The 27,668-nt window shown below is 48.0% G+C and overlaps 2 protein-coding genes across 2 annotated transcripts in view; one reads left to right on the top strand and one right to left on the bottom strand.

The window, feature by feature from the left end:
- Positions 1-8,274: 8,274 nt before the first annotated feature.
- Positions 8,275-14,956, top strand: LOC105989938 (proprotein convertase subtilisin/kexin type 9-like). The gene is made up of 9 exons (XM_013022208.1): positions 8,275-8,433; positions 8,627-8,771; positions 8,943-9,139; positions 9,775-9,958; positions 10,324-10,497; positions 10,753-10,901; positions 11,303-11,471; positions 12,985-13,166; positions 14,753-14,956. Exons 1-9 carry the CDS (start codon positions 8,275-8,277, stop codon positions 14,954-14,956), a joined length of 1,563 nt encoding a protein of 520 aa, XP_012877662.1.
- A 2,251-nt stretch (positions 14,957-17,207) lies between these two features.
- Positions 17,208-27,668, bottom strand: part of Usp24 (ubiquitin specific peptidase 24) — a 137,399-nt gene continuing 126,938 nt past the window's right edge. Inside the window, exons 63-68 of the mRNA XM_013022271.1 lie at positions 27,416-27,482; positions 25,948-26,026; positions 23,591-23,666; positions 22,099-22,185; positions 21,858-21,968; positions 17,208-19,830 (exon numbers count right to left, since the gene is read on the bottom strand). Coding sequence (XP_012877725.1) covers positions 19,768-19,830; positions 21,858-21,968; positions 22,099-22,185; positions 23,591-23,666; positions 25,948-26,026; positions 27,416-27,482 — 483 coding nt within the window. The 3' untranslated portion in view covers positions 17,208-19,767. The remainder of the gene's footprint in view (positions 19,831-21,857; positions 21,969-22,098; positions 22,186-23,590; positions 23,667-25,947; positions 26,027-27,415; positions 27,483-27,668) is intronic.

The raw sequence follows: 27,668 nt of genomic DNA, 5'->3' as shown, positions 1-27,668 counted from the left end.
ACTTGAGTTACATCTCCAGTTATGAATTTTGTTTGGTTGGTCGTGAGGCTTGAACTCTGGGCCTGGGCTCTGTCCCTCAGCTCTTCAGCTCAAGGCTAGCACTCTACCACTTGAGCCACAATGCCACTTCCGGTTTTCTGAGTGGTTTATTGGAGATAAGAGTCTCACGGACTTTCCTGCCCGGGCTGGCTTTGAACTGCAACCCTCAGATCTCAGTCTCTTGTACCACCAGTACCCAGCTGGAAACATACTATTGATAGCTATTGATATCAAATGTATTTCTTACCAATAGATAAACAGCTATTACATTCTTTGTAACAGCTGCCAGCCATTTCACCCCATTGACAGACCAAGATCTGCCCCTTGGTGATGAGTGTGCAAGCTACTGAAGGCTGAAGGGAAGGCAAACAAAAGTAAAGGACACTCAGGGAGACTGGAAGAAAGCTTCACTATAGCAGACAGTGATGTTGGAAGAGAGAGGAGCTAGGTGAATGCACGCATTGCAGTCAGAGTCCAGAAACACACATCCCTAAGAGCAGCAGGTGGAATGAACTGGGTCCTGAGCAGCTCTGGCCAGAGAAATGGAAACTCCAGCAGCAGGACCAGTGCTGCTTCCTACCCAGCCAGGTCAGGCCAGGGCCTCTGACACCCTGGCACTAATGAGGCTTGGATATGTGAGCTGATCTCATTGGCTAGCAGGATTTCTTATGCATAAGTGCATCGGTCCTTGTCCCCTCGTGCATCCTGACCATGGATGGCCTGGCAGACATGTCTGGGGTCCTTCCTGGATTGTGTTAGGACCCTCCACTCACTGTACCGCGTTATTCACAATGGTTGTTTTATGCCCTCGACTGATTATTTCCTTGGGATTACTTCCGAAGGGATGAAATGGCTAGGTGTGAATGTGGACACATTTTTTAGTTTGTTACTGACAGAGCTACTAACAGGGCCCAATGAAGAGCTCAAAACAGATACTAAGTTATAGAGAAGCTGGGTGCTGGTAGCTCAACAGGGAAGCTGAAATCTTAGGATCTCAGCTCGAAGCCAGTCCTAGCAGAGGAATGTCCATGATATTCTTTTCTGTAGTTAATCAGCAAAAATCCAGAAATGGAGTTTTGACCCAAGTGGTAGGTCACTCACTATCTTGGGGCAAAAAAGCTAAGGGACAGCACCCGGCCTTGGGTTCAAGCCTCAGTACTGTGTGTGCGCGCACACACACACATGCACACAGTCATTGAGGACTTAGTTACTGAGATGCCATTTCTAATAAGAAGAGTAAAGATGGGCAACTCAATGGAGCAGTGGGTGGCCATGGTGTGAAAAACCTGCGTGCTGCAGGCTACAGTCATTAGGGCTTTTTGCGAGTTTCGGGCAGGAAATGGAAAGATACTTGAAGCTGCACTGGCAGGCCAAAAAAAGATTTTTTTAAAGTTCCATTTATAAATATTAATGTAGTCAGACAACAGTGGCTCGTTCCTATGACCTTAGCTACTCAGAAGACTGGGATCTGAGGATCATGACTTGAAACCAGCCTGGGCAGCAAAGTCTGGAAAATTCTATTTCCAAAATAAGCAGTAAAGATGTCTGCCTAGATGTAGTGGCCCAAGTGGTAGAACACCAGAGCAAAAAAGATGAGCAAAAGTTCAAGTTCAAAGTATTGCGTTCAAGTACTTGGACTTGAAAATGAGGGTTGATAGGGCCAACTTGCCAAACTCCCCCAGAAGAGATAACTGTTCTTTGCTCCTTTCAGCTCCGCCTCCTCCTCCTCCTCTACTTCCTCTTCCTCTCCTCCTTTTTCCTCACCTCTCCTTCTCCTTCTTTTTCTTTCTCCTCCTCCTTCATGTCCTTCATCTCCTCCTTTATCTCCTTCACCTCCATCACATTCATCTGTTTCGTCTCCTCCTCTTTCATCTTCTCCTCCTCTCCCTCCCCCTCCTCTTCCTTCATCATTTTCCTTCTTCTCCTTTTCCTTCCGTACTTGGGTTTAAGCTCAGGGCTCCCAGTTGCTTGGCTGGTTCTGTGCAACTCAAACTATCTACTCAGCCCTTTTTGCTTTAGTTATTTTTCAGATAAGGATTCACACTGTGCACTTGGGATTACAGCTGTGAACCACCAAATTCATCTTGTTGGTTGAGATCACTTTTTGCCCAGGCACTCCCAGACATTCTTTTTTGTTGTTGTTAATAAAGGAGCAACTTTATTGATAAGGTTCCTACACTGACTGGCCAGGGCCGCAGCACAGGCTCGGGAGCTGATACTACTCCCAGACATTCTTGCTAGAGGAGGGAGCTTTGTTGAGGAAGCTGCCCAAAGGGGAGTTACAGACACACTTCAGTTGCCAACAGGCCACAGGAAAGAGAACTTCCACCTGACGCTCTTAGCCAACAATTGAACACAGCTGCTCTTTTTGTGACAAAAAGGTGGTGCTTCATGAAAAGGAGCAAAGGAGTGCACCTCCCTCTTCTACATGTCACTGAGGACCCTGCTGGTCCATGGCTGGTCCATTGATGGTCCTGTGGTTCTTTGGAGGCTCTGCAAACAGGTGGGAAGGGCAGCAGCTGTGAACCCCCAAGGTCCCAGCTCAGCACTGAGAATCTTCTGCTACTGCCAATCATGCTCAAGCCACTGGGGAGGGCCCCCATGGGCTGCGCTGCTGGTCCCCCCTTTCATTCTTCTGCCTGGCACATAGTAGGTGCTTTCTGGATGCTTGTCCCTTTGTGTTCTTGGACATGTGCCTGAAAGAAATCGTTACAAACTCAGGCGCTTGCAACACTGAGATGTGACTGCATCTCTGTGTCATCTTCCCAGATTCTAAGATCCAGCTCCTGTAGACTGGAACTGAGAACCCAGGCTATGCCTCTTTGTGGAGGCCTAGGTGGGGTTGGGATGCAGGGCACAGAAGGAAGAGGTGGCGGCCAGAGAGGGATCCAGGCTAAGTTTAGGGTGCTAAGTTAGGCGGTGGGAGGAGGTGGGTGGGAAGTGAGGCCTCTGCCATCAGACTGAGTGGAGTCATAGTCAGATCCCTGAGGGGATGGTGGGAGGGGCTGGGTGACAACTCAAGGCCAGAGGCAGAGAACTGAGGGCAGGACTGGTGTCCAGCTCTATTAGGATTTAGGATGTTCTACACCCCCATCCCTCCCATTCCTGCCAGGACAATTTGGCACTGTATGGTGGGCAGGATGAGACAGAAACCAGATGCTTCAGGCCTGTGAGTGTGTGAGGAAGGGGGTGGGCTCCATTAGTATTTAATCAGATGGGACCGTCCTGGGTTCCAGGTGTACAGCATTATGCAGCCTAGGTTTCCCCCGACTTGGAGATGCTGGGCTGCAGGCGGGTGCCACACAGTGAGTCAGACAGCCCGGCTGCCCTGCGTGGCCATGTGCTTGGTCCTCACGGGTCCTGGCTCTGGGTGTCAGCGCCAGGGCACAAACCTTTCCTCCCAGTCCATGGGCACCAACGGCTCTGGGTGGTCACGGTGGCCATTGCCACCCCTGCTGCTGCTGCTGCTGCTGCTGCTGAGCCCCTCATGGGCCGAAGACCAAGAGCTGCCAGAGGGGTCGGAGCTTCAGCACAGGTCCACACCCATCATATATCAGAGTTCTGAGGTGAGGGTGGAAGGTGGGGGGTGAGGGCTTGTGTGGATGCCATTTCTTCTCCTTCTCTGGTCTCAGTTTCTCCAGTGTAAGGAAAGATCTGAAGTGAAGATCCTGGAGATCCTTCTGTTCATTCGGCCACCGGCTTGGTGCACCTGGTGGGGAGCTGGGACAGCTGGAGCTGCAGGGGCTCACGCGGTGCCCGGCTGTACTTAGAGGCAGGAGGTCGTGGAAGTGGCCAGGGTGGAGCCAGCTCGCTGTGTGCTCACATGAGTGCTGAGGGTCACCCACAGTTCCCCTAGGGGATGGACGCCATGTTTGGAAGCGTGTGGATCTGTTTGTGGGTGATGTCAGTGGGGCTTTGTATGTGTTGGGGAGAGGTTTAAGCCTCACTGAGTCAGCTAGCATCTGTAGTCTCTCTATGTCCTGGGTCTCTTTGGCTCTAGGTTGATCTGTAGACAGGGATGGGGTCTTTCTTTCTATGGTCTCATGCTCCTTTTCCTCCCTTGGGGCTAGAGCTCCTGGAAGGTGCCCAACACCTACCTGGTGGTGTTTAAGGACATCCCGATGCAGCAGATGGAGAGTATTATCCAACGCCTGAAGAGCCAGGCTTCCAGCCAGGGCTTCATGTTCAAAGTGCTTCACGTCTTCAAAGACCTCTTTCCTGGTGCCCTGATGAAGTTGGACAACATGGGTGCACTGGACATGGTGAGACCCGGCTCAGGCATGCATTTCTTCAGGCTGGGGAGAGGCCTGTGCATGCCCCCTGGAGAACACTCAGGGGACAGCAGATACTTACTGAGTACTGAGGGTCTCTAGCTCAGTCAGTGATGCCAGTGATGCCAGCCTCCTCAGGCAGCTTCCTTGTTAGCCTGGCCAATTCCCCTATGGTACTTTGCCCATTCACCCTCATTTGAAGCAGGAGGGATCCCAGTGCAGAGGGACCACACAGCCCCACACGGGGGAGCTGGGATCCCAGCTGCTGGCCCAGCTGGCCAGTATCCTTGTACTGGTGCGTTGCAGCCTGGGTCCACAGCAAAGGTGAGAGAGTGGGGTATGCTTCAGGACAGGGAGAGGGCTGAGCCCACACACATTACCCTCAATTCCTGCTGGGCCCCTCCCTCCATTGGCTAAGTACCCGGAAGCCACTACCAGGGGGCCTGGCATTGTGGTCTGAGGACAGAAAAGATGCAGGAAGGGAGTGGACATACAGGATGACTACTGCTGACATCCTGAGCATGGAGTCCAGGCCCAAGGGACTTCCCCCACTGTCCAACCTACCTTGAACTGGCAGTGCCCGGCTCCCAGATGAGATGTGGAAGCTGAATCCCTCCTGCCACTCACGTGGGCTCAGCTACCAGTTGTGGGAACACTGGTCCCAGCTCTCCCCACTACCTCCTCCAAGCCTAGGAGAGGAGTGAGGACCCTGGCTTTGTTCTCTGGTCCACGGGAGGGGGCTGTGGGATACAGTGAGCCAGGCTGGGGGGTACTCGTGTGATCACATGGGGTGAGGGCTAGGTACTGCTGGCTAAGTGACTTATAAAATTGAGACTCTGTGTCCTTGGCATCCTCAGGTCCTGAGGCTGAGGGAGGTGACGTATATCGAGGAGGACTCCTTCGCCTTTGGGCAGAGCGTCATGTGGGGACGGAACGTGATTTCCCCTCAGTGGAACTATTATCACAATGTCCTGTGGAACATGCGTCGGATTTCTCCTGAGTGGATCCAGTTGTATAGCTTGAACCACCACAGTAAGACCGCAGCTGTCATGGGCGCCATCTTCCTATAATGGAACCACACCCACCCATCTTCTCTCTGTCCTCTCCTCTCCCCGCTCTGGATGGCAATCCCTCCTGGTGCTCTGTGCACAATGCAGGGACATTTGCCTAAGGTCCTCTCTTCTACCTTTTTAATTTTGTTGTTGTTGTTGGCGGTGGTTGTTAGTCATAGGGCTTGAATTCTGAGCCTGAGTGCTGTCCCTCAGCTCTTCAGCTCAAGGCTAGCGATCTACCACTTGAGCAACAGCGCCACTTCTGTTTTCTGGTGGTTTATTGGAGATAAGTCTCACAGCTTTTCCTGTCCAGGCTGGCTTTGAACTTTGATCCTCAGGTCTCAGCCTTCTGAGTAGCTAGGATTACGGATGTGAGCCACCGGTGCCCAGCTTTTTAAATTTTTTTAATCAGGGCCTTCAACTCAAGATATGGGTGCTATACCTTAGCTTTTTTACTCTACCACTTGAGACAAAGCTCTACTTCTAGATTTTTCCTGGCTAATTGGGAATAAGAATCTCATAGACTTTCCTGCCCAGGCTGGGCTTTGAACTGCCACCCTCAGATCTCAGCTTCCTGAGTAGCTAGGATTACAGGCCTGAACCACTGGTGCCTGAATAACCACCTTCATAATACCTTCTCTCATCTTCTCTCCTGCAGGCCACTCTTGCCAGAGGAGGAGGCTGGACTTGACTGTGACTACAGTCTCTGGTCTCTGTAACTCTCAGTCCTCAAAACAGAGCTTCCCCCATCTAGGTCTCTGTCTCCCTGGCCTCCAAGCTTTTCTGTCCCATTTCTCTCTGCCTGTACAGAAGGAGGGAGAGGAGGAGGCTGGGAAAACGGCTGTGTCTGGGCGGGTGTCACAGTGACAGGGAGCTGGGGAAGGCAGTAAGGGCACCTGCTTGGGAGAGGATCAGAAGTCTGGCTGGACCCTGTAGTGTTGGACGAGCCTCTGCAGATCTGGGTTTGGTTTGGTGCTGGGCCTCAGGTCTGGGGGTGAACCCAACACCTTCTCCTTATCCACGGATCTCAGGCTCTGAGGAGCCACCTCCCTTTCTGGGCCTTTCCCTTAGCTGTGAGTAGGCCGTGATCAGCACTGACCTCCTCACTGAGTGTTTAGAGGCTAAGGGGAAGCAGAGGCAGTGTCTTCAGGACTGGAAGGTGGGTGATGGTGGCGGGCTGTCATTTTGCCTCGGCCCCAGCTTCCCATCACTGTGTGGTTTCTTGCTTTCTCCTCTCACCATTCTTTTTTCCATCTATCTTTCTTTGTGTACTCATTTTATTGGTGATATTATGGCTTAAATTCGGGACTTCCCATGAGCTTACTCATTCACCCTGTCACGCTGTCACTTGAGCCAGATCTCTTGCCTTTTTACTAGTTAATTGGAGATGGAATTTAGAGGACTTCGCTGCCCAGGTCAGCTGCAAACTGTTGATACTCCTTTCTGAGTAGCTAGAATTACAGGCATGAGCTACTGGTGCAAAACTTCATTCTTTTGTTTTCTCCCTCACAGTCTTAGGTTTTGCACTGAGGGGCTCATACTTGCTAGGCAGGTCCTTTACCACTTGAGACATTTATACATTCTTCTTCTTTTTTTTAAGGTAAGTTGTCAAACTGACTCCAGAACCTGGACCACAATCCTCCTTGTTATGGTTACTGAGTAGCTGGGATGACAGGCTTGTGCTACTGCACCTATCATTGGTTGCGATGTGATCTTGTGAACATTTTGCCTGGGCTGGCTTTGATCTACCCATTCTCTGACTCACAAATAGCAGGGATTACAGATAGGAGACACGGTGCCCAGCCTTCCTCTTCATTCTTGTGTGAGGCCACGCTGTACTGGATTTAGTAACACTGGTTCATCCTGGATGAGCTCTCCCTTGAAAGACCTCTTTTCCAGATAAGGTCTGGTGGTGGTACTAGAATTTGAATCTAAGGCCTCATGTTTGTTAGGTTACCACTTGCACCATACCTGTAGCCTCCAGATAGGTCTAAAAGGATACTGCATGTCTTTTTCTTGGGTCACTGGTAACTAGCTCTCCTGCAGGTTCAAAGTAGACACGGTTCCCATCCTGGCCTCTGGGGATGACCAAGATGACCTCCTCCTCCCTGGATTAGTGGGGGAGAGGGCTAGGGAGCCTCTTCTAGTCTTCTCAAGGGATTGACTGGAAGAGACCCTTTAGGAGCTATTGGACTGGGACAGGGTAAAGCAGGTGCCATACGTACGGGGATAAAGCAGGCTGGCCAGGCCTTGTGCTGTCCCATTCAGAGAGAGGCCCCAGGGCCCAGGATGAACAAGCCTGTTGTTCATCCTCAAACCCAAAGCTTGTAAGAACGGGAAATGGGAGGAAACAGGCAGAACTTGGAGGTGGCCACAAACCATAAGAAGGAAGATAAGGCCAGTGAGGCTTCTTATCCAGAACCTTCAGAGGGAGTGTAGCATGACTGATCTCTTGATTTTGAATTTCTGGTTTCCAGAACAACAGTTTGAGTTGGTCACAAGGGCAACCATAGAGCTTGTGCTGCTGTAATCCTGCCTCAGGAGAACCAATAGTAGGAGCAGGTCACTGAGGCCCTGCCTCCTGGGTTGCTCCCACCCAATGACAGAGCTCAAGGTGGAGCTGGGCCATCTGAGTTGATAACAAGACCCAGGCAGCATGCTATTGGGGAGTTTCCTGATTCAATCTCATTGGCCAGCTACATGGCTTAGGACAGCTCCCTATCTCTATGTCTCACTAGCCTGGTCAGTAACATAGTCCACGAGAAGGTAGCTTGGGAGGACTTTTAGAAGATTGAGTCCATCTACAGTCCTTGAAACAGTGCCCACAATTAGTAAGCAGAGCATGCCATCATTGATACACGTGAACTACATAAGCTCACCCTCCCGGTTCTCCTCTTTCTCCTCTAACACAAATGTCACCATGGGAAGACCAGGATGACCCTGTGGAGGTGTATCTCTTGGACACTAGAATCCAGACTAATCACCGGGAAATCAAGGGCAGGATCATCATCTCTAACTTTGAGAGAGTGCCTGAGGAGGTGTGGCTGAGCACCCATGCGCCCAGGACTCAGGTGAGCCACCCTTCCCCAGCCCCATCCTGGAGGAAGATAAGGACCACCAGACCTGGAGCACCATGGCCACCCTCTCCAGCCATCACCATCCATTCCCAGTCCACAGCTGTAGGTGGGCATTGTAGTCCATCCAGGGTCTGTTGGGAAATCATGGGGCGGGTGTCTTTCTCATCTGGTCCTTGTGTTGGTGGAGCAGGAGGGCAATTGTGAAAGCCATGGCACCCACCTGGCAGCCCTGGTCAGTGGCCAGAGTGTTGGCGTGGCCAAGGACATCAACATACACAGCCTGCGTGTGCTCAACTGTAAAGGGAAGGGCACCGTCGGTGGCATCGTCATGGGTGAGTGGCAGACCCCAGCAGCCACTTTGGCCAGATGCATTTCACCCATCATTGGGTCATCAAGTTGACAATAATGAGCATCACTACTATTTTGGAGGGAAGGGGCTGGAGGAAGGAAGTGTGTTCCTCTCCGGAGAGTCATCTCGTTCTCAGTCATCTTTGTTCGCTCAGGCTTGGAGTTTATTTGGAAAAAGCTGGTCTCCAATCCCTCCAAGCGCATGGTAGTGCTGCTGCCCCTGGTGAGTGGGTACAGTCAGAGCATCAACAATGCCTGCAAGCTCCTGGCAAGGGCTGGAGCAGTGCTGGTGGCCGCTGCGGGCAACTTTCAGAGAGATGCCTGTGCCTACTCTCCAGCGTCGTCTCCTGAGGTAGGTGCCGGCAGGGCTTCCTGCTCATGTCCTGCCTTGTAGGTTGTCAGAGGGCCAGCCTCCATCCCCAGTGTGACAAGGGGTGGGGCTAATCCTGTCCCGCCTTCAAAACATACCCCCACATTACCCCCACCAATCAAATCCTCCGTCTGTGCCTTGCCTCCAGTCCTGATTGACTTTTGAAGAGCCACTGCTTTGTATGGGGCTTGTCTGGGCCCAGAAGTACCAAGGGAAGGATGCCTGTCTCATTTCCAGAACTCCTGGGCCCTGATGGGGGAAGGTGCAGAGGCAAATCGGCCCGGCTGTTCCCCTGCCACCTCCCCTTATTCCCCACACTCAACCTCTGGGTCAACAGGGGCTCCCAGAAATGCTCAACCTAACACCACTGGTACCAGCCTTGCTCTTGTGTGTTGCCCCACAGCAGAGTGATAACCACACTAAAATTTGTCTCCCCACGGGGCATGGGGAGTAGTGTCTGCATCCTGTGGAAGTCCTGGGACAGGCTAGGGTATCAGCTGTGCTCAGGTGCCAGATTTTCTTCAGGAGACATTTACATGGGGCTCAAACAGGTAGTATAGGAGTTATCAGTCTGCCCTTGCAGCTTTTCCCTCAGCTCTTTGTCTGCCACATTCCAGGTCATCACTGTTGGAGCTATCGATTCCCAGGACCAGCCACTCATCCAGGGTCCTCTGGGGACCAACTATGGATCCTGTGTGGACATCTTTGCTCCTGGGAAACGCATTGTCAGTGCCTCCAAAGACTGTAATGTTTGCTATGTAACACAGAGTGGAACTTCGCAGGCGGCTGCCCATGTGGCTGGTGAGTCACTATACTACTCTCCAGACCACTAGGATTCCAGCGGCCCCTTTGGCCAGATCCTCCATATGCCTGGCTATGAGCAGGAGGACCAAATGGGCAGACCTGATGGTGATGGTGCATTTTACATCACAGGGTTTTGGAGGATAAACAGGTGTTCACCTGGTGAATGCAATGGCCAATACCACGGCCTGGAGGTAGAACAAGATGTGTTACTTTCTAGCTTTCAGTAAGCAAGGGATTGCAGGTGGCTTCATTTTGGGAAGAGCACATGTGTGCATGTGTGAGCATTTGTGTCCTAAAAGGAGTTCCCAGCTAGGACAGAAGGTCAGGCCATCACCTTGTCTGACCTCTCCCTCCTCCATCAGGCCTTGTAGCCCTGTTGCTCACTGCCCAGCCAAACCTCACTGTGGCTGAGCTGAGGCAGAGGCTGATCCACTACTCTATCAGCAATACTATCAATGACACCTGGTTCCCGGAGGAGGAGCGATTCAAGACCCCCAACCTGTTGGCTGCACTGCCCCCCCACACTCAAGAAACAGGTGAGCAGGGCAGGTGGGTAGGCAGAGGCCAGCCTGGGGTGTGAGAGGCCCGTGTGGAGGTGACAGTCCCCAACCTGGTCTACAGAAGGACTGTCCTCAGATAGGACTGGGGGAATGGGAGCATTGTTACAACACTGAAGTTTTACCTAAAAGTTTCATGTGGTATCTTAGCTCCTCTCCCTCACCTTGGCCTGAAGCTTTCTCTGGAGTCTCCTGGTGCTCCCCAAGAGACTCCTTATCCTGTTCTTGTTGCAGGTGGACAGCTGTTCTGCAGGACTGTGTGGTCAGCATCCTGGAGCCCCAGGTTGACACTTGCTGCTGAGGCTCACTGTGACCCGGAGGAGGAGCTGCTGGGCTGCTCCAGTTTCTCCCAGAGTGGGAAGCGGCAGGGCGAGCATGTGAGGGTGAGCTGCACCACTCTGTGTGCCCAGTCCTCTGTCCTCTGGATTCCAATCCTTATCTAAATTTTAAGGGCCCTGGCAGGGCCATATCCCCCTGGGGGGTGGAGGGGGTAGAAGGGGGTCTCAGCATAGACAAAACCCACATGAGCACAGGAGGGAAAGGAGAGTGGTGAGTTAGGCTTTCTGCCTTGCCTTAAGACATGTCCAAGTTAGGTGACTATTATGGTAACTCCTTTGGAGAGATCTGGGGATCATGGTTCCAAGTAAGGCTAGGCAGAACAGCCTGCCTGGTGCCAAGCAGTGCCGAAGGCTCAGGAACCAGAACTTGCAGACGGGGTCCCTCAGGGCTCCCCAGGCCCCAAACCTCTTCACAACAGGCTCCCATTTCTCTCTTGGATTCTCAGTTCCTAGGGAACAGACGCATTTGCCTGGCATTTGGAGATAGCCAGGTTTCTGCGGTGGCCAGATGCTGCCTGCTCTCCCGAGCCAACTGCAGCATCCACACAACTCCTTCATCCTTGGTGGGGCTGAAGACCTACACCCACTGCCCGGATCCTGACCAAGTCCTCACAGGTAGGGGCTGGTCCCACCAGGGAAAGGAGGATGCCCTATCTCCTGCTGCTCAGGAGACATGTCCCACACACTTGGTCCCCATGAGTGTGAGCAGATGATATGGGAGCCTCAGGACCCACAGCCAAACAGGATGTGCAACGTGCATGCTATGTGGCCTTGGGTAGGTTTACCTCTCTCTCTGTTTACCACTCTCTTCCTCGTCTGCCTCAGTGGCAGTGATAAGAGGGATGGCAGATGGGCTCCGGCTTGGGCACTGGGAGCTGTTTACAAGCTGTGTGGGTGAGGAGCCCCGGTTCAGGCCTGTCAGCTCAGGTTGATTCCAACTGCCACTCAGTAGCTGGCAAGTTCCTTCTCAGCCCTGTGCCTTAGTTTCCTCATCATGAATGCTCAGCTGTTAGCCTAGAATAGTATGCATTCTGGTGGCCACTGCCATCGAGTATCACTCTGAAGTCCTTTCTCTGTTCTGTAGACTTTCTATAACAAACCTGCCCAGGAGAATGGCTGGAAGTCATGGGTTAGGGCCCCTCATTGGAGCTAGGGACTTTGGTTCTTAGACTAGAGCAGGCTCAGATGGAGTTTGGTGTCAGGGAGGTTTTGGGGGGGCTGTGGAAATTATCTTGAATTACTAGCTCAGGAGCTTATCTTAGACAGTTAAGTACTGTGGAGTTGGAAGTTTCTGGAATAGTAAGGGTTAGGTGGGGTTAAAAGCTGGCTGGAATAGGATTAGCAGCAGTCAGATGAGCCCAGTGGCTGGAGCCTTGTCCAGAACAAGAGCTCCATGTGGCTGCTGGCCTGGCAGGAAGCCTGGCCTTTGGCAAAGCTGGCAGAACCACAGGCACTCACTGCGTAGTCCATGCCAAGTTCCATTTGCAGGTAAAGTGGCTGGGTGCCTTTAGGAAAGCCACAGAGCTGGGACAAGGGCTCTGGTCCTGGTTATCATAACCCTAATGTGGCAGAGCCTGGGTCCTGCATTGGGCAATACAGGGACTTCCCAGGCATGTTCCTGCTTCAGCCTAGCAGCAACTCTGTGAGTCAATGCTATCCTGAGTCAACAGGGAAATGGAGGCTTGACTTATGGACTCCAGCAAACTGGCCATGATTTTACAGCCAGGTGTACATGACTCCTAAACCCATAGAACTAGGCTCATGCTCAACTTCTGGATTTGGATGAGGAAGAGACCTGAGGTGGGAGGGAGTTGGGGTGAGGAGCAGTTGAACATCTAGTCCTGGGAACTCTGTCCCAGGGCTCCCCTTCTTTGGTGGAAAAGAGACCATGTGATTCCCAGGAACCTATGGCTCAGAGCAGTTGAGCTGCTCTCCCAAGGTCCTACAAGTCAGGTCAGCTGCAGAGCTATGCTGGAAGTCCTGCTGCTCAAGCCAAAGTCTGTTCTACTCAGAGCTGCTCCAGAGCTTTCCTGGTTTTGAACCTTACAGAGAAAGGGGTGTGATTAAGGGAACAAAGCTAGAGGGTCCCGGGCATTCCAGTGTGTGAGCTGTCCCTCCTCTGCCCAAGGCTGCAGCTCCCATTGGGGGATAGAGAATCTTGGTGATTACCCACATACTACAAGGAAACCAGGTCCTAATCAGCCCAGATGGTGTGCGGGGCACAAAGAGGCCAGAGTCCATGCTTCCTGCTGCCATGCTCCGGGCCTGCTGTGCACAACGAAGTACAGGCGTTTCAATCCCTTGGAGAAGGTAAAGGGTTGGGGATGTGGGAGGTGGGGTGGAGATGGCTGAGGCCTGCATTGCCCAGGGGAGGACCTGAGCCTCTCTGTTGTCCTGTACAACATTCTCCTGTGTGTGGTGGGCTTGATTTTGTTTCTGTCCAGATCAGCAAGGTTTGCTCTCCAAGTCCCCTGTATCCCTTTGAGGATAACATACATAAATACTGTATAAAGAAATGCAAGCAGGCGCCGGTGGCTCACGCCTGTAATCTTAGCTACTCAGGAGGCTGAGATCTGAGGATGGTAGTTCAAAGCCAGCTAGGGCAAGAAAGTCGGTGAGACTCTTACCTCCAATAAAACACCAGAAAACCGGAAGTGGCACTGTAGCTCAAGTGGTAGAGCGCTAGCTTTGAGCTGAAGAGCTGAGGGACAGTGCCCAGGCCCAGAGTTCAGGCCTCACAACTGACAAAAAGAAGAAGAAATGCAATGCTGAGGATTGACACAGTAATGTAATGCTGTACCTGTTGCACCTCCTACTCATAGGAAGTAGGATCTCAATTTGAGTCTTCCTGGGGCAAAAAGTTAAGAAATCCCATCTAAGCAAATAAGCTGGGTGTGTTGGTACAACTGAAATAGTGGCTGTGTGTGTGTGGGGGGGGGCATGGGTAAGAGAACTGCATGTAGCTCGGGGCCAGCTGGGCAAAAAACAAAAACAAAACAAAATCAAAAAGTGAGATCCTATCTGAAAAATAACTAAAGTGAACGTGGGCATATGACTAAAGTAGTCAAGTGTCGGCTTAACATTCATGAGTTCAAACCCCAGTATTGCCTTAAAAAACAAAGCAGGCTCACATTTGTATTCCTAGCTATTCAGGAATCTGAGAACTGAGGACTGGACTCAAAGCCACCCTGGGCAGGAAAGTCCATGAAATCTTACCTCCAATTAACTGACCAAAAAAAGCTAGAAGTGGAACTGTGGCTCAGTTCTTGTGTTCAAGCCCCAGGTTTGGCATGCATGATTGTGCATGCGTGTGCGCGCTCAAACACACACAGCTACACTTCTGTACTTAACAAGCCTACCATGAGTTTGCTCAGGGTTGGAACACCTGAGCACCCATGGAAGGTTGGAGGAAGAAGGCAGATCTCTGAAGGGAGGGCAAGTCACACTTGGCCTCTTGGAGTCTGAGAGCTAGCCTCTAGAGGCCATGGCAGGAGGAGTTTGGGACCTGAGGCTGGTGGCTCTGGTCTGGGATGAGCTGCAACAAGGAGTGGAGGGCTGTTGCAAGGTCTTGTGGAGCTGCTGGGGGGATGGAGTTGCCATCACTGGGTGGGGAAGGCTGTGGGAGGTGTGGCCTGTGGGGAAGTGGGAGGGGCTTTGGTTTGTTGAGATGTCTGTCTGGGCTGCAGTGTCCTGGTAGGCTGGGGCTGAAGCACCCTGAGGGAATGGTGGGCAGTGTTGGACACAGCCCCTTTGGGGTATGAGGGGCAGAAGCAAGCCAGGTGTTCACAGTTTGGTCCCCACTGAGGGTTGCTGGGAGGGACAGTGTAGCAGGTGGCTTAGAGACCTGACCATGCATGCGGGACCTGGCCTTACTTGTGCTGTCTGGACTCTGGCAGGTCACCGTGAGCTGTGATGTAGGCTGGACCCTGACCAGCTGCAGTGCCCATCCTGAGACCTCAGTCACCCTGGGAGCTTTCCCTGTGGACAACACCTGTGTGGTGAGGCACCAGGATTCTGAGGAAACAGAAAGGGCCGGTGAGGAAGGACCAGTAACAGTCACCGCCATCTGCTGCCGGATCCAGCCCTCAGGCCATCTGTAGAGCGGCCTGCTGGTTGGTGCTGACCAAGGCTGAGCTTCAGGGGTGGTGGTGGTGAATTCTGGCCCTACACCGTGTACACTGGCAGCCGTATTTTATGGAAGAAAGAGAGCCATAGGGAATAGGACCTGCCAGGCACACAGTGCGAAGCGAGGCAATTTCGAGGCGATTTAAAGGGGGGTGGCAGATTGGGTACCTTTTTCTGCAGGAAACAGGGTATGAAGGCAGCCAGAGCCTACTTGCTCTAGGGCTTCTTCCTGGGGGCATGGGCCTTCCCCATGGTGGTCTCACTTGTGGAGGCTGGGTGGACACGTGAGGGGTGCAGGTGGCATGTGTAAGAATTAGCTGCCCACATGTGAATAAACATCAGAATGAACACTCACCTATCCATTGGGTCTCTGTTGCCTTTGTGTCAGTTCTAGGGTTTGAACTCAGGGCCTCAGTGATGTTCTTGAGCCTTTCTGGCTCAAGGCTAGCACTCTACCCCTTGAGCCACAGCTCTACTTCCAGCTTTTTGAGCAGTTTACTGTAGGTAAGAATCTCTAAGACTTTCTTGCTTTGGCCTTAACTGAGCTCCTCAAATCTTAGCTTCCTGAGTAGCTAGGATTACAGGGATGTGCATCTCACACCAGTTCTCTGTTGCCCTTATAATTATACAAAGCACCTTTTCTGACCTGTTTTGCTTTTGTGACTTGATATTTACTGCAGGTTTTGTAACAAGGTTGATTATGTAGTTGTATTTGAGTGAGCAGGAGAGTGCTTGGCTCCGCTGGGACTGGCAGGGAGACCAGGAGCTCCCTCTGGTGCTCATCTTACAGGAGCACCCTGAATATCGACATGGAGCCACCCTAAGCCCCACATCCTAGGATCTGCTCCACTACGGAGCCCAAGTCCCCAACTCTGCTCCCATCCCAGGCCCCATCCCAGAGGACAGGGCCTAACACAGAGAATGTTCATGGAACCGCTGTTCACAAACCTGCAGATGCTTCTAAGGAGTCAAGGTTCTTGACTTGAAACCAAGCCTGGCATGTGGCTAGCTTTCCAACTATCATGCTGCCATGGAGTTACACTTGGTGTCACACTGTAGCACAAGCCCCCTGCTCCATGGTATGGTGTCTGTCAGGTCCACAGGACCCCAGAGAAGAACAAGGACTAGCATAATAAACGTAGCTTTTCCAGGATGTCTTCTATTTCAGCCTGCAGTGATCTCTTCTGGCAGTAGGTGGCACTCTCATTCACGTTTCTGTACCAGATTTAGAGTAATATGAATTAAACGCTTTCCAGGTGGACTAAAGGAAAGTTTCTGTCTTTTGGGAGACTCTGAGTAAACAAGAGTCCCTACAATTATCTACTGCTTTTTAAAGACCCTTAGTAAAACTCATTCTACTCATTTTGGGCTGGATTTGAATCATTATTCCTCCAAACCATCCAGTTTGGAGGAACATTGTTCTGCTAAGCCTCTCTATACAATTCATGTAGCAAATGGTTTTGTTCTTTATCCACTTTACAAAGTATGGTCATCCCATTCAGTGTAGGACCTCCAAGCCCCAGCTAAGGTTGGCAAGGGTCACTGTGTTTAGGAAATGTCTACCTCCACACAGCCAATGTAAAAGTGATGGATTATCTTTTGACAATTCCGTGTCGTATGTGAGAGTGCTCGCTAGTTAATGGATGATAATGAATATCAGATCTGTATTTCTAGTTCCACTACACCTCCCCCCTTGCCCTTTCCCTGAAGACCCAGGACTGATGCCAAGCCTAGACTGATGGTTGTGCTTAAACAGTTTCCTACAGAGAGTTGGCAGTTGGTTTCCATGATTATGAGGAAGGGTCTTGGACTGCAGGGAAGGATCTTAAATAACACCAGGGAGAGACTCATGTAAGCAACCCAGGACACAAGGAATGAGAACAGAAGGAAGACTTTATAGGAGCAGGGAATGGGGAAGACATGATTTTTAGTGGGTAGTGAACTCCTTGGGAGAGCCAAAGCTCCAGGGAGGATGTCTATAGACCATTAGCCTGAGTTTGGCATCCTTGCCCGAGCTTTACAAAGGAGTCCTGGGTAGAGGAAGATCTCAGAGGGGCCAGGACACCCACAGATCCTTACTGCAGAGTGGCCTTGACCACCAGTCAGAGCAGAGTGTGGGAAAGGAGCATAACGCCACCTAGGGCCGCGCCTCAGACCCTTGTGATCCGGCTCCCCACATGCACCTATTGTGATATTTGGAGAAAAATGTCTGTGAGACTAACTCACTCATTTTTGGAAAATTTATTTTATACTCTTACAAGCTAAGATCTCTTGTACACATGACCCAAGCTTAGAATTAAGATTCCTCCCTAGTTTACCTACTTTCTTTTGAAATTTTATAAACAAGACTTTGTACACAGAGGTAGCAGAGGAAAATTCCAGTCTGCTGGTTCAGAAGCTCAGAGGTCTGCACAGGCCTCCATGTCAGCAGGGAGGGAAGGGTGAGCCACATGCGCCTGATGGCTCGTGCTCTAGGTCTTTCAACTTTTGTTAGTGGCCACACCAGTCTGTCAGGAGAACTGTGGGCAAGCTGCTCACAGGGTGCTTGCTCATCTGTCCCAGGGTACCTGCAGGTCCCACGAACAGCCTGGACTCAGGGAGCTTCTCGAGAACACACAGCATTGAGTAAGTTGTGCAATTCCTGCTTGATTTGCAGACTTTGTGAAAGATTATAAAAACGTCATCCAAAAAATTGGCAGTAAAAATGACAACTCTTCCAAGGCAAGCCTGTCACAATTGTCACTTTGTGGTAAGACATTAAAAACAGTCCTCAGCAGGTTTGTTGACTGCAGCCACAGGAATTGGGGTGGTTGCTGGTAAAGCAGAAATGATGCTCATTGCAGCAACAACATAACAATGAATCAAAGCGTAGAGTGGACAGCGATCCTGATGTGGCTTCCCATGAGGAGAGACGGCAGGTACAGGGGTGGAGGGCATCATCGTTTCCATAGGAAATAAGGGACTAGAAGTGGCCATTTCACTCCTGAATTTGGCTCCTGAGTGCAGTTGCTGGCGACTATAACCCAACACATATCACCGCCAGCATTTCAATGCATGTCTCACACTATCTTTCAGCAAAGATGGGTGTGGAGAGAAGTGTTTGTGTGTGTGTGTGTTGGGTGTGTGTATGTGTGTGTAGCAGAGCAAGGGGTGTTCAGGTATTTAAAATCAACTTTAGAACCTCACATTCAAAATTGTAAGAATATTGGAATCATTCCAAATTTGCTACTCATCTGTGTGCTTTGGAGGCAGAGTTCTTTCCAATGCTGGCCTTCCATCTCCTCCTGGGTATGGGTCTGGCTGCTTGCCACAAAAGTTCCACAAGTGGACTTTTGCAGGGGACAGTGGAAGAAAGGGCTATTCTAAGTGCACAGAAGGGAAGTTGTCACCTCTGTTATGTGCCCCCACAGATGCAAAACAACCAGAAAGGCACTTTGGGGCTGGTTGGGCCTCTTTGACTTGGCAACTCTGGCTGACACTGGTAATCTGGCACTTCCCAAGGTTCCCAAGCTCTGCACATGGTGAGTGGAAAATACAGCAGAAAGTGTATCTAAAGCCAAAAAAAGGCTGAAACCAAGCAATTCAACATATAAAAGGTACACAATACAGGAAAGGTCTTTTTCCACTTCTTCCCTACTGCCCTAGGCCTCTGAATCTGATGAGCTATGATGCTACATTGGGCAGTATAACTGAATGGATGAGTGTTCAGTCACTCTTAAGAGATTTCTGAGTAAGTCACTCTTATACCTTGCCTTTATAGTACTAATCATTGAGGAGAAATAAAATTTCAAGGTAAATCTCAGCATTAAACTTATAATGAAACTCAGAAAACAGGGACTCCCAATCTAGATACCTAACTTCATATACAGCCAATGTTAAAGGGCCGCTGCAGTTCTGATCAGGTTAAAGCAAATGATTGCAGGTCACATGGTTTGAGACTACAGTTTATTCAATATGTCTCCAAGCACTAAAAAGATAAATTTTAAGAAGTCAAACTGGATAAAAATTTTATCTGAAAGTGCTTTTAATTTCACTTAAAAAATCTGTTTTGTGAGCAACCATAACCTCCTTAGGATTGACGGCCAAGGGTGCAGCCTGTGCTTCTGCAGAACACAGTGTTTTTATTGCTCTTTTCAGTCTTAATCGTATCAGAAAGTACCTTCAAGAGCTTAGTGAATGTTCCAGTTTTGTTCCTGATAGCTTTTCCTCAAGGTCCAAGCCTAAGCCCAGAGCTCTCAACCAGACCCATGGGCAATGCTATATGGAGAGGGAGACATATTAAATACAAAGGTCCATGTAAACGCAATTCTTCAGCCACTACTTTACATGAAAAGGAGTTTTACCACATATCTTTACATCATTTTAAATGGGATATTCCTACTCAATATTACTGTAACATTAAAAATTTTCCCCCACACACCAAAAGGCAGCTCGCCTTTTTCCCATAAAATATAAAAACAAAGGAGTTTCTCTTGTGGCAATGAAGACAAAGCCACCGCTTACCCCTCTCTTGTGTGCTCATGGGACAGGAGCTTGGCAGCAGCTCTGTTTCCTTGGTCTCCACACAAGTGTCAACCCACATGCAGGACATGGATCCACTTGCTGGAGTTTGTCTGCCAACATCTCCCAACCCTCTAGGGGCCAAAGAAAGCTTTCCTTCAGAGCACATGGCCCTCCAGAGTCACACTTTCCCAGCTCTCCAGGCTCCGCCAAGGGCTTTGAGGATGAGATTCTGGTTTCTTGAGGTGCCAAGCACCCAGTGTTGTCAGGTGCTAGGCACAGTCTTCTAAGGGTCAACATCATCAAGGTCACTTCTTAACTCGCCAATCATCATGGGAGATTCTGATCCCTGAGGAAGGAATAGGAAATTAGTGTCTATATAGTCCCTTATGCATATTCTGTATGTTCTCATCTAACCAATTAAATCTATGTCTATTAAAAGGTAATAAAACACAATCTTTGTACTGTGACTATTGATTATGCAATGCAAAAAATTTCACTGAAATAGTCTTGTTTAGTCACAACCCTTACAAACCGGCTCCAATTAGAATTCCAGTGAGCAAGAGTACCAAGCAGAGAGGTACTACCATTACCACTGTATTTGCTGGATGGGCTGTGTATTTCTGGGGTTTGCAGGCTGTTTCTCTCTCCAATTGTGTAGTTATTGAAGTTGGGACAGGGAAGGACAAGGGTCACTTTCCTATGGAAGTGACACATAAACTGACTGGGGTTTAATGATATATATGAGAAAAACCTAAGAGGAAGAAGAAAAAGCAAATCTGACAAATTAAAATCAGGAAAAGATGAGGGAGAATTATGCAGGGATTTGATCAAGCAGGACTTTATGTAGGAACCTTGTGTTTACCTAACAGCAAAGTAAAGCCCCAGAATGTTTTCACCCACAGAGGAGGCAAAGTGAAGGCAGAAGAGTTGCAGAGTTAAGACACAGAAGTGCTCGAGGTAGACAAAGGGGCAGGTGAAAACTCTGAAACAGGTCTTCTGACCGCAGCCTGTGTGTGCACTGGTTTGGATGTTATATTCTGGTTTGGCTTGGTATTGAGGTAAAGGACACTGGCAGGTTGACTGGGGTATTTTCTGAGACCTGGCAGGTGGATGTCCTATCCAGTCTGGAGCTCCAAAGAAGCTTATACTAGGTGGGGATGAAAGTACTGAGGAGGGCCTAGGACACAGGATGGGGACTTGGGGTTCTGGAGGAGGCTATTTGGAGAAGAACAAGTAGAGGGGTCCAAGGAAACCTAGAATATGAGAAGCTGTGGGAGGCCTGGAAGAGAGTGTTTCAGAAAGGGAGGAATGGCCAGTAAGCAACATATGCTGCTGGATAGGTAGCTAAGATGAGACTTGAGAAATAAAGGCTACTTGCTGTCTCACCTACGGAGTAGAGAAGAGGAAGTCAACCCTGGAGGAAGCTGAAGAATGCATGTGAGGTAAAAGAAAAGGGGGACAGCTAAGTTTGGAAAAGTCTGTGAGGAAGAGAAGAGAAGGTGCGGGGTAAGAAGGAAGAGAAAGTTCTTTAAGAAGATGGGAAAGAAACTGTTCAGGATGGTATCAGGTGAGAGGCAACTTTCTGCAGATATCAGGGTTTAAGCCTGGCCACAGGAGCTTGCCATTATTTTCTCTACAGATAAAGCAGGTGATTGGTAAACCGCCAACAGTGACCTGGCCTGGGTAGTCCTGCTTCCTTCTGTAAAATCAGGTAGTGGCTGTCCCACAAGTTGAGAAGGTCAAAGATAGTGCTTAAAGAAACCACTAAACAACCCCCAACTGCCTTCCCTTAGTGTGACTGACTCTGTCAGGTCCTATGCTGGCACCACAGACACAGGTTACTGGAGAAGAAGAACAGACACAATTACATTCACATTTAAGTTATTTTGCATGTATTAGGTGTTTCATCAATATTCATTTTCTCTGTATGGTAATAATGAAAACGTTAAAAAAATCTAGGTGTTAACTATTCAAAGACTATTGTAAACAGATGTACTTCAGTACATCTTTCCTTTTGAGGGTTTCCACATCCAAAAAGGCTGGAGAGCAAAGGAGAGATCATCAGCACATGTAGCCTGAATACCTGGATCCATACATCTGCAGTCAGGTGCAAGGGGCCATCTTCACGTGGCTGTAATCTACGGCCACATATCTTGCAGTCTACCACTCCTCTCACATTACAGTGCTGTTAAGCTGTGCAAGGCTAGTGCATTCTCAACGGACAGTACCAGTGCCAGAGGGCTACACTGTCTTATCATTCTTTACAAATACTCTGAGTAACATCGTTTATTTCTTGACTTTGGAGTCTTTTCAGAAGTTAAAGTGCAGGTGCTGTGCTTTCAGTCAAAGATAGGTCCCTGGGGATATGTGTACCTGTTGTAAGTGCCTCTCTCCATTCTCATTGGCAGGACTGCTCTCTGACCCATTGCTGCTTCCTGATTGTTCTTTTTCATTCAACAAAGCTGTGGCATATGCTAATGTGTCCTGCAGTAGATTCAAACACAAGCACAAAAGGTTAGGGATTTTCAACTCACACTTCTTTTCCCTCAGCAGTGGTTTCTGAAAACCCTGAACAAAGGCTTTAAAAGCACACAAGCACAAAGACAGTTCTCACCTGCGCTGAGATGGTTCGCTGGAAGGTTTTTCCAGTTGAGGTTTCATTAGAAACATTACTCTGTGGTGTCCAATAGTGCTCCGACATCTAGGATGAAAGGTGAGCATGCCATCAGATGGCAAGTAAGCCCCCATACGTCCAGTTTCAATCAAGAGATATCTGAACTAAAAAGGCCTAGGATGGAAATCTACCCAGACTGTTCACCACCCAAAACACCATGGAGGACTCCTTTTCTTCTTTTAAAATCTCAAGGGAAATCCGGGCGCAGGTGGCTCATGCCTGAAATCCTTGCTACTCAGGAGGCTGAGATCTCGGATCGCAGTTCAAAGCCAGCCCGGGCAGGAATGTCTGTGAGACGCTTATCTCCAATAAGCCACCAGAAAACCGGAAGTGGAGCTGTGGCTCAGTGGTAGAGCGCTTGCCTTGAGCTGAAGAGCTAAGGGACAGCTCCCAGGTCCAGAGTTCAAGCCCCATGACGATGACCACCACCACCACCACCAATAACAACAAAAACTCAAGGGAAAAATGCTCCATATATAATCATTCCTGCCTTTGCACTAAGGCATGTACACAACTTGGACTCCTTCAGTTTGTTACCCAAAATCATTCAATAGTTAAGGCTAAGAAATTGAACAGTTCCTAAGTTTTAAACCATATGACAGTCTGAGTATCATATGTTGCACTGCTCTGCCCAAATGTAAGTCATTTCTCTGCCCAGCAATATATCTATGTTGTCCGTTAGTGGCCCAGCAATCCTTGCAGTGACAGATCTATCAGAACTGAAACAGCAGCATTGCTACCTACATCTCAAAGTTGTCATTCATCCCATCCACATCATCTAGGCCCTGAGCCATATCATATTATCACAAGGGAGAATTCAGCACAACAAGGTATTCGGAGAGACAAAGAGACCATATTCAGAGGCTGGGAATGTGACTTAGTGGTAGAGTGCTTGCATGAATCCCTGGGTTCAATTCCTTAGTTCCATATAAACAGAAAAGGCCAGAAGTGGCGCTGTGGCTCAAGTGGTAGAGTGCTAGCCTTGAGCACAGAGAGGGTCAAGGACAGTGCCTAGGTCCCGAGTTCAAGATCCAAGACTGGCAAAAAAAAAAAAAAAAAAGACCACATTCATATAACTTTCATGGCATTCTATCTTATTATCCTTCTCCTTCCTAGTTTATAATTATTATTAATCTATACTAGACCTAAAATGTAAACTAAGTATTATCACAGAGAAGTGTATCTAAGAATATCCAGAGCTCAGTGCCATCTGTGGTTTTGGGGCATATCCCTATGGAGAAGGGAACACAAACTTAAGTATTGAGACATAACCTTAACACAGACAAGTAGGCATTGGCTGTACTAAAAAAATGTTTCAAGTCTGAAAATTCCTGGAGGTCAGTCTACCATTTAGGTTTAGGAGATTTTCTCTGATCAGATATGTGGTTATTAACTCCTATGTTATACCTAGAGAAGTTCAAAATTCAATTACCTTCTTCTGTAGCCACTGCACAGCCCAACTCCAGTGGTGAGAATTTTCCTTGAAGTATTCTTTAGCTGCAGGACACCTGGTGATCAAGAAGACTTATCAGCTGAATGCTTTCTTTGTAAATATTCCTATCCAATCTATGATACCTTTGTATCATAGAAACATATACCACCTTCATTAAGTCAGCTGTCTCTGTATTATATTTTTATTTTTTTTTCTAGATAATGCATTTAACTTGCAAAGGTAAACATGCAGTGCAAAGCCTCTCAAAGAATGAAAGCCATTATGGAAACAATAATTTTAAAGCATGGTCTGGGAACCCCTTCTCCCTTTTCTGTTTATCCTTACTTATTTAGGAAGCTGTCTCCACTGGTGTATAGAAGAAATCAGTTTGTGAAGAATGAAGATGTACATGGAAAGAGACTGACAATGAAATGAGTATTTGCAAGTATTAGACATATTATGTGGCCCCAGTACTATTTGAAATGTTACTCGACACACCACCAATATCAAGTCTAATTAATGAACCAACAATTGTGGCATGATGATAATATTCATTTGTGTCCACAATACTAATCATTTGGAAAACATAGTTCATGCTTTATTTTACCTGGGTTCTAATTTGTCTGGTTAGGAAGGTTTTTGTTTTTAGTCAGTTGTGGGACTTGAATTCTGGGCCTGGGAGCTGTCCTTGAGCAATTCAGCACAAACCCAGCACTCTACCACTTGAGCCACAGCGCCACTTCTGGTTTTCTGGTAGTTAATTGGAGATAAAGAGTCTCAAGGATTTTCCTGCCCTGGCTGGCTCTGAACCATCATCCTCAGATCTCAGCACTCCCCCAGAGTAGTTAGGATTACAGGTGTGAGCCACTGGTGCCCAGTTTGGATAGGAAGTTTAAATGTAGCAGAGTAAATATAATAGATTTGTCATTCTGTTTCAAGTCCAAACATGGCAATCCCCATACTTAAGAGTCAGAGTAAAATGAATCAAGTGATAATAAGAACCATGCCTTCCAAGTATCCCCCCATCAGTTAACAAAATGTGGCAACAGGAAGAATTCCTGCCTGACACATGCTATAAAATGGACAAACTCTGAAGACATGCTAAATCAAATAAACTATGCATAAAAAGATACATGCTGTATGCTGTATTCTGAGGTACTTTCAGCAGTCAAATTCAGAGACAAATCAGAATGGTTGTGAAGGGCTGGGCAAAAAGCGAAATGGGGCTCAATGTTGCACGGGTAAAGACACTGAATTTTAGAAGATGAAAAGAATCCTGGAGTTAAAGGGTGATTGCAGTTGTACAATAATATGTACTGCTAAGTTGTGTACATAAAAGTGGTTAACAAAATAATTTTTTTTTTGTTGTTGTTGGTCATGGGGCCTGAATTCTGGGCCTGGGCACTATAGCTCAGCTCTTCCACTCAAGGCTAGCACCCTACCACTTGAGCCACAGTGCCACTTCCGGCTTTTTTCTTTTTGCTTATGTGGTGCTGTGGAATCGAACCCAGGGCCTCATGCATGCAAGGCAAGCACTTTGCCACTGAGCCACCTTCCCAGCCCCACAATCAAAAGAAAAAGAACTTTCACCTGGGGGTCCACCAGCCTGTGTTTTTATTTAGCTCTATGACTTGAGGCATGTCATATAAGCCACCTATAATAAACTAATTTATCTACCTCAAGAGACTGCTGCAAAGATCAAATAAGACAACTCAAGCCAAGTGCTTCACATAATGCCTTGGTTCTTAACTGCTCAATTTATAGGTGACAAGAATTTTGTCCCTTGGGAAGCTTGCTTTGAAACTGGAGAACCAGAGCTTGAATGAGTTAGTACTTAATGGAAGAGACCTTGAGAAGGTTCATGAGCTCTTGCTCAATTCCTGCTCTTCTTTTATTTATTTATTTATTCTTTTTGTGTGCTAATGTCAGGGCTTGAACATAGCCTGGGCACTGTCCTTTCATTCAAGGCTAACACTCTATCACTTGAGCTATAGCTCCACTTCCACTTTTTTTCTGGGTAAAAGGAAGTAAGAGTCTTATGGTCTTCCTTGCCCAGGTTGGCTTTGAATCATGATTCTCAGATCTCAGCCTCCTGAGTAGCCAGGATTACAGGTGTGAGCCATTGGTGTCCAGATAGTTTTTCTCTTATAGGAATTTGATAAGATACATGACTCTTCTAATATTCTCTCTACATTTTCTGAGGGTCAGCTAAACAGGTTTCTGGCCTCCCAGGAGGAATGTTCTGACTAAATCAGACTAAGGCTCAAAAAAAGACAGATTCTCCCCCCCACCCCACAGTCATATCTGACTTGCTGTTAAAAGGCACTTTCCTCTATGCATTTGAAGCCCATACTTACTTTTGAGCAAGAGTTACAAGAAATTTGACACACTGGTAGCAGCGACTGCTGTCAACGTGATTACTGTGATGCATCAAAGCTGGAGGCAGAGGAGAGAACATTTAACAATTAGACACTGAACTGAAAGAGGGGCTATGTCATACCAAGCTCTACTGTTGCGAAAATTATGCTGATAAGTGGACAGGAAATAACTTAGTGAAAGCTACAGTGATGCCTCACTCAACAGAACTTCTCCAATTCTAATGGGTAAAAATGCTACTTTAACTATGTTCACAAAATAGACATGGCAGTGATAGTTTCACTTTCAAAAGAACTGAAAATGGAATTACAATTTCAACTGACTAATTATTCAAATCTTTCTACATACCACGCTGCTAAGAGAAGGGTAATTGTAATACAGTTATAGATAAGTAGGAATTTATGACACTGGTTCTTTCTATTCAACTATTTGCTCTTAATTATTTTACAGATTTAGAAATAAATAATAGTTGAGGCAGTGGGATCAAGAATTTGAGGCCAGCTTGGGCTATACAGCAAGAACCTGTCTCAAAGAAACCAAACCAATCAACCATACAAAACCAAACCAAAACAAAACTAACAACCTCCCCTTCCCCCTAAACAGTACGTTGTTCCAGTTTTTATGCATTTTAAAGTGCTTAAGTTCCAGAGAGCTTGGAGGCTGCTCTAATTAAAACATACTGTTCTTAATGAAGGGGTTGGAAAATTGTTATTAAAAACTTTTTAAGCTTAAGTCTCCTTTCTGCAATGAAAGGACACTCTGCAACTCCTCTTAATATAGTCACGTCCTGCTAGCAATAGAGGAATGCTCTGAGAAACCGGGAGAACACCAGAGTGAACTTACACAAAGGAAAATGGCTACCATGTTACTGGGGATGGTCTTATGTGACACAATTGTATGTATGTTTCATTATAGACAGAAATGTCATATAGTACATGTCTTTACACAGAAAAATCTAAAGTGACATTCATCAGCTGGAAATAAAGGTGAATGATGAGTGTTGGACAAGTTTAGTTTTTATTAACCCTTTCCTAATACATAGCTTATTACATGAGGTTAGCCTTCTGAGACAATGGTAGTGTGGGTACATTCACACATCATGCCGGACAATAGTCTGAATCAGGCTTTATTGGTTTTTCCCTTCCAATGGCTATTAAGTGGACGGAAAGATTTTTGGTGGTCTATAGCTTGTATGAAAGTTGTAGTACCCCTGAACTTTACCTGAAGAAAGGATCCAAGCCACTCTTTACTGAGGAGAAGTAGAAGAGGGTACAGAAGATCACATTCTCAGGTTTTAACTTTCCTGGCTAGGATGAGGAAGCCCAGTAACCCTGACTGGAAATCTACAGGACCAATTAGTCATCTAAGCAGATATGGCAGCAGGTTGGCTTTGGGGAACACAGCTTATCTACACAGGCACTGAAGATAGGCTCAGCCAGGCATACTTGCCTAGTAATCCATTTTCTGTCTCAAATACAAATTTAACTCGTTCCACTTGAATAGGATCTTCAATGACCTGGGATAGGAAGGAGACAAAGGTTGGTGAGTGGAACAGGCTAGGTAGTAGCCACTGGTGACTCACAATTCCACAATTCAGTTTCTGTGGGCTGAGGACATAATACTTTGGGATCCTAAGGACAAGAGGTTTATTCTTTACTAAAGTATGTTAAAAGTTTTGCTATCAACAGACTCTAAAAGCTGC

This window comes from Dipodomys ordii, unplaced genomic scaffold (genome assembly GCF_000151885.1).
Source record: "Dipodomys ordii isolate 6190 unplaced genomic scaffold, Dord_2.0 Scaffold61, whole genome shotgun sequence".
In the NCBI taxonomy this organism is placed as follows: Eukaryota; Metazoa; Chordata; class Mammalia; order Rodentia; family Heteromyidae; genus Dipodomys; species Dipodomys ordii.
Note: the sequence above shows the minus strand (reverse complement) of the source record. Positions and strands in the feature narration are given on the sequence as shown.

What these genes read in the sequence shown, in the direction of transcription:
- LOC105989938 (XM_013022208.1), top strand. Translation starts at nt 8,275, where the DNA reads ATGTCACCATGGGAAGACCAGGATGACCCTGTGGAGGTGTATCTCTTG. An exon ending in GGCGGCTGCCCATGTGGCTG is followed by an intron (nt 9,959 to 10,323) that starts GTGAGTCACTAT and finishes CTCCTCCATCAG; the next exon opens with GCCTTGTAGCCCTGTTGCTC. An exon ending in GTTTCAATCCCTTGGAGAAG is followed by an intron (nt 13,167 to 14,752) that starts GTAAAGGGTTGG and finishes GGACTCTGGCAG; the next exon opens with GTCACCGTGAGCTGTGATGT.